The 5814-nt window shown below is 43.8% G+C and overlaps 1 protein-coding gene across 1 annotated transcript; it reads left to right on the top strand.

The window, feature by feature from the left end:
• The first annotated feature begins 259 nt into the window (after positions 1–259).
• On the top strand, positions 260–5428 carry crip1 (cysteine-rich protein 1). The gene is made up of 5 exons (XM_075448735.1): positions 260–438; positions 4220–4314; positions 4630–4687; positions 4984–5028; positions 5178–5428. Exons 1-4 carry the CDS (start codon positions 399–401, stop codon positions 5022–5024), a joined length of 234 nt encoding a protein of 77 aa, XP_075304850.1. The 5' UTR covers positions 260–398; the 3' UTR covers positions 5025–5028; positions 5178–5428.
• Positions 5429–5814: the final 386 nt, after the last annotated feature.

The following is a 5814-nucleotide window of genomic DNA, read 5'->3' as shown; positions in this document are numbered from 1 at the left end:
CCACAGCTGTCTCTGATCCATTGACCACAGCTCGGCACATTTGTCTGAAAAGCACAGATTAAAAAAAAGAATAGAGAAACCAGACATGTTGTAGTAAGACCATCACAAGTGTAGCAGCCACATTCTTGAATGTCATTTCCCCGTCTGACGTTTTCTGCACGTACACACTGAGTCAACACAACGTGCCTGTGGCCTCTCCCACTGCGAAAAAAACAGAAAAGTTTCAGTTGAACTATTTCCCCAGCAGTATAAATACAGGACGGACTGCACATCTGCACTTCAGTGAGGCGTGGTCAGTCAGAGCTAACAGGTGGGCCAGTCCGTACAGCTGCACTTATCTCCATCCGCAGGATCTACTTTTTCTCTCCTCCACAGCAACCACAAACAGCTACAACAAAATGCCGAAGTGCCCAAAGTGCCAGAAGGAGGTTTACTTCGGTAAGAATTGCTCTCCTCAACTGTATTCTTTTCCTCCATTTAACTTTCACCTCACGTTGGAGAAACCATGCCGTGCCAACGCGTGACAACATTTCCTGCTTGTTGAAACTTAGCGGCTTTTCTGCACAAGCGAGGAAACAGGAAGCTGAATTAAACGAACACTTCGACGCTGTCAAAAACGTGCCTTTAAAATGACATATTATTTGAGCGAAATATCACATGCACTGTTAAGGAGTTTGGAAAATAATAAGCATTGCGTGTTGATATTTTTTTTTGGAAAGTTTGCACCATTTAAAGATTTTAAATCAGTTGTACAATACGTCACGAGACGTCAAAGTTCGACGCAAGTTAAATTAGTGAAGTAGTAACAACTAACGTAATAACCACGTCTTGCAAATCATGACCGACGTATTTTTCATTCCAAGTGTGCGTTAATTGATATTATAGTGCTTATAGCTCCTTTGAGCTTTTGAATCTACCACAAAAACCTGTTTTTAATGTCAGACATAGTTTGCAGAGGGATTGTTTAATGTGGCAGTGGGATGAATGCAACAGAGGAAAAGTTCTGCTTTTCTCTTTCGTGTTCTCTTTCAAAAGCATGAAAAAGAATAGTGCAAGTGCCACAAAACTGCACCTAATTGCAGCTCTTGAGTAAGAATACTTGCTTGCATTCCACCACTGAGAATATCAACCAGATATATACTGTAATAGAGTTACACTGACACCATTACATTTAAGGGAGTGTTTTTCACGCAGGCCTGCAGCTTTTATTTCAGCAAGACCTCCGACTGCATGTAAGCGGTACTCTGATGTTGTACTGTTGGCTGTGGCAGGACGATCCAAACTGTCAACGCTGAACTTTTGAATGTACCATTGTGATGTAGTATGTTGTAAAAGGAAATCGAGGGAGAGCGCGCCCAAAATATGGAAATACTCCTGTGCAGCTCTCCCGTTGCTGCTTTCCATCGTGTATGTATGGATTTCTGCAGATTAAAGTCTGGCAGCCCCAGAGGTCACTGCACTTTATAAGCGTTTTTGTTATCACGTTATTTTGGAGTCTAAAGTTTGATCCCAGTGGGAGCTTGATTGTCCTCCTTGAGCTCCATGAGTAATGGCGAGAAGGAGCTGAGGAAGCGGGTTTCCTACCGGCTGAAATGCACCTCCCTGTTCCCAGCGTGATCTTGTGCATCCCATGGGAACACCATCAAACCACAGACCAATCGCTGCATCCGGGGAGGAATGCACACAGCTCTGTTTTTATTTCTCTCTTAATCCTTTTACCACATCGTCTCCAGCTCGGCGGTGCGACAGATAAATCTTTTCCAAAGAGATGCTCAGCGGCCGGGGCCAGAGCAGAAAACAACGCCAAGTCTTTGCACTGTCAGTCAGCCGAATGGACCGTGTGACTGGGGAGCCGGCTTTTCCATTCTCCTGTTTCATGGATAAACTTTCCCCTCCTGGCCAATACAATCAAACCAATTAGCTTTTGCCAGAACAAGCCATTAACTCATTGGCTGCCAGCCATTTTCAGTTCAGAGACACCCATACTGCCAAGTGTTTTTCAGTATTTTGACTGATTTTCCAAGACCCACAGAAAAGTTATGACTATGTACACACCGAAATTACCAAAAGAAAGAGTAGACTCTCTTCTTTGATCAGGAAAAAAAAGTTTGTTTCTACCATTTTCAGTCTTTTAGTAATAGACAGTAGAACATAGGTTGGTTTCACCAAAATCAGCTGTTTGACCCAAAAAATGGAGAAAACGAGCACTTTTTTTTGTGTGTGCATAGTGGCACTGCTGCCACCTAGCGGGTAATTTTGCCAGTATATTCTCTGTTTAGTGTTTACAAGCCTAAGATTTAGTGACGAACTCCGCTAGATTGTCCCCCAGCCCGCTCCGTTAAAAAACGCAATTGACGTCTATAGACGTCTTTGGCAGTGAAAGAGTTAAGGCTTTTTTTCCAAAGAGGAAGCTCACTTCCAAAGTACAGCCAAGGGAAAAGGAGCCTGAAGCAAAGCTTTGTATTCTAGTTGCGGATGCACAGTTGTGTCATTGTCCTAAACTGTCCGCATCGGTTTCCCACCTCCTCTACAAACTTCCTTCACTCTGCAGCCTGCGCTCTCCATCACACCCCACAGCCGCGCCCCCTCCCATCGTTCTCTGTCTCTGTTGCTACGCTCTCAGATGGAAACAATCAGGCTACCGCAGCCTGCCTGAATGATGGAGGTCCAACTCCAAGAACGGTAGAGCGCTTTCCCCTTGTTGGAAACGCTACAGTCCATCATTCTTTGCGCAGCAAGACTGCAGTTGGCAGCATAGACGGGAATGTGTTGCTTTAGTTGCGGCGTCGAATGGGAGCAGGGTCTTTCAAACTGGCTCTACTGTGAGCTCCCACAAGCACCATCGAACTTGATGGATATCTTTTAATATTTCAAAACCTCAAGCGCGTCAGCTTGAAAGAACCTCAAGGAAGTGTCATATTCAGTTGATTGTTGTGAAATAAAGAGTGAAAAGTTCATTTCCATAACTCTGAATCCCCAAGGCCACACATACATAGCTGCAATCTTAGCTTGAGAAAGTCTTCAATGTCTCTGCGTTCATCTGATGATTAAGCTTTTCCGGGGGCATACCTCAACAACCTCTCCTCATAGCGTGTTTCCTGTCAGATTTGTGAGTTTGTGTATCACGCACTACTTCCACTACACTTCGTACAGCGAGCCTGTGCTGAGAGCAGTTGGGGTTTTGGTTTCATCTGCCACACCCCATTTCATGTCATCCGAGTTCAAGTTTAACAGTGAGCCTTATCAGATCCAATCTACATACATGTGCGTCATGGCAGCTAACTGGGTACCGACTCTTTTCCATTTACCACCGTTTACCCAGTCCCAGTGGTTTGTTATTTGAATTTAAGTATAGTTATTTTTACGGGTCGGACTTTTGTTCCAAACCCCACCACTTTCAGCCGGGATGTTTTCATGGCGCTGGCCTGAGAGGCTGACCCAGCCCTGGAGCCCTTTCCCTGTTTCCACAGCCTGTTGCGTAATCTCATGCCACAACGGGCTATTTTTAGCGAGGAAATATGTCATTTCCTGACATTTTGCGTATGTTTGGACGCCAGCTGGCTTCATCTTGCAAGTTAAGGTACTTCTCATTCATCCACGGATCTGCCGGCCTTCCTGGCTTTCTTTAAATCTTTTTCAAACCTGCAGATTTGTTGATCATGCTCGTTATTCCCCCCCCCCCCCCCCCCCCCCCCCCGCTTTCTGATGACAGCTCTCCATTTTCAGCCTTTCCTGCGCTCGGCCTCTGAGGTCGACACTGAGCAGCCTTTATTTGTCAGTGCATGCAAACGCATTTTTCTTCGTGTCACGAGTCTCACAATTAATCTCGTCTCCTTCGGTGCAGACATGAAATTTCAAGCACGTCGAGTCGTAATTCCCTCTCACTTTTTACAGTCCTCCCCGATGGGTGTTTCTGCAGATCAGCACAAACAGATAAAGGCTCTTTATCAGAGTTTACGAGGCAGTAGGAGAACAAATTCCTCAGGGAATGCTCTTCTCTGTTTTTCTCTCCCTTAAGCACCACACCCAGCAATGTTCTCAAACTAGTCCACAATGAGTGGATCTTTATGGTTTCAAGCAGATACTGGACCAGAATGAACTGCCGGATGAGCTCATAGTCTATGCCCTGCAGAGTAACTCTTCTCCAGACAATAATATCCATCTTTGTGGCAAGTTAGAAGCTTTGCGATTAACTTTGTCCCTTTTGTGTGCCTGGCAGCTGAGAGGGTGACATCACTGGGGAAGGACTGGCACAAGCCCTGTCTGAAGTGTGAGAAGTGCAACAAGACACTGTCGGCCGGCTCGCACGCAGAGGTGAAATATCCAAATTACAAGACGTGAACGTGTTCTTCGACGACTTGCTGAATTTCACCCCTCGGTGGACATCGACAATAAAAACTGAAAACATACATGTGTTTCTGTTGGTTTTGCCATCAATGAGCATTTAAGGGATTCAAAGAGATTCATTGGCCATTGTCAAAAATATACATGTATATTTTCTTTTTAAATTATACAAACGTTTTCTATGTATCATCTTGATCTGATTGGGGTTTTTTATTTATTTATTTATTTTATTTTTTTCTCTCTAAATGTGTTGACATTCCTGTAATAAAACTTTGCCTCTTACAGCATGAAGGCAAGCCTTACTGTCACAACCCCTGCTACGCTGCAATGTTTGGACCTAAAGGTAAGCCTGATTACACACTTACCACAATCGCAAAGATGTCAAGATTTTCTTGTTCTGAAATGATAAAACTGACGCCCTGGCTCCGTCTCCTTTGGCCATTGAACTTTGTCTCGGTCGGGAGCGCCCTCAGTGGGACGGTGCACATTGTTGTGGCTTGGCTGTAATTGCTCGTTTCAGGGCACAAGTTAACACCTGTCAGGGTCATGCTCCATAACCGTTTGAGTTGATTTTATCAGCCTCTAACATTTGTTATCCCTGTTGTTGTGTTTCACCTTCAATCTTCTTTTGTCTTTTAGGATTTGGACGTGGCGGAGCCGAAAGCCACTCCTATAAATAGACAGGTATTCTGCACGCGTCCATCAGTCCTTCATTTGCTTTGCAGGCCTTCTTCTAGATCATTTTCATCCCATTTGCATAGACTTTGACCGCAGGCAAATTCATCCTTGCGCTTCCTACTATCTGACGTGGGCTCTCTCTGCTTCACCGACAGGGTCAATCCTCTCAGTGAAAATGTTGCCTGGAAACGAGATCGAAGAAGCCAGCATCCTCAGAAGACCCGATTTTAAAAACCTGCAGACAAACTGTGCTCTCATTCAGAAGAAACGCTTTGTGTGCATGATTTTTTATTTTTTTGTTTATTTAGTCTGGCAAGACTCCGTTTTTCTGGTTTTGGACGACCATGGTTCAATATGAGGTTGTTGCTGTCTAGTATCATCCTGATTAAACACTTTGTAAAATTTGTGTCTTTTTTATTGCTTATTTTACCTTAAATGTCTCTGTGGAAAAGTCCTGTTTGTGAGCCCCCCCCAAAAAAGGGGTTAAACCTCTGTTTTGTCTAATAATATATATAACACACAATACCCGTCAAGCTAAATAAGATTTATGACACGATTAAAAGTTTTACTATCTTATAATGATCTTTTATTACCGTCATATTCCAAACAGCAAACCTATGATGAGCTTTAAAAAAAGCTTCCAAACCTCCATGTTGTGACAATGTCTTTAATTCAAAGGGCAGTAAAAGTGCCATGACAACTATCTGATCACATCAGCTTACGGTTGTAGTTTTTGACATGATGATGTCATAAAGATGTCAGTGGTGTTACACAATCATCAAAGTATTTCCA

This window comes from Odontesthes bonariensis, chromosome 17 (genome assembly GCF_027942865.1).
Source record: "Odontesthes bonariensis isolate fOdoBon6 chromosome 17, fOdoBon6.hap1, whole genome shotgun sequence".
NCBI lineage: Eukaryota > Metazoa > Chordata > Actinopteri > Atheriniformes > Atherinopsidae > Odontesthes > Odontesthes bonariensis.
This window is presented reverse-complemented; position numbering and strand designations above follow the sequence as displayed.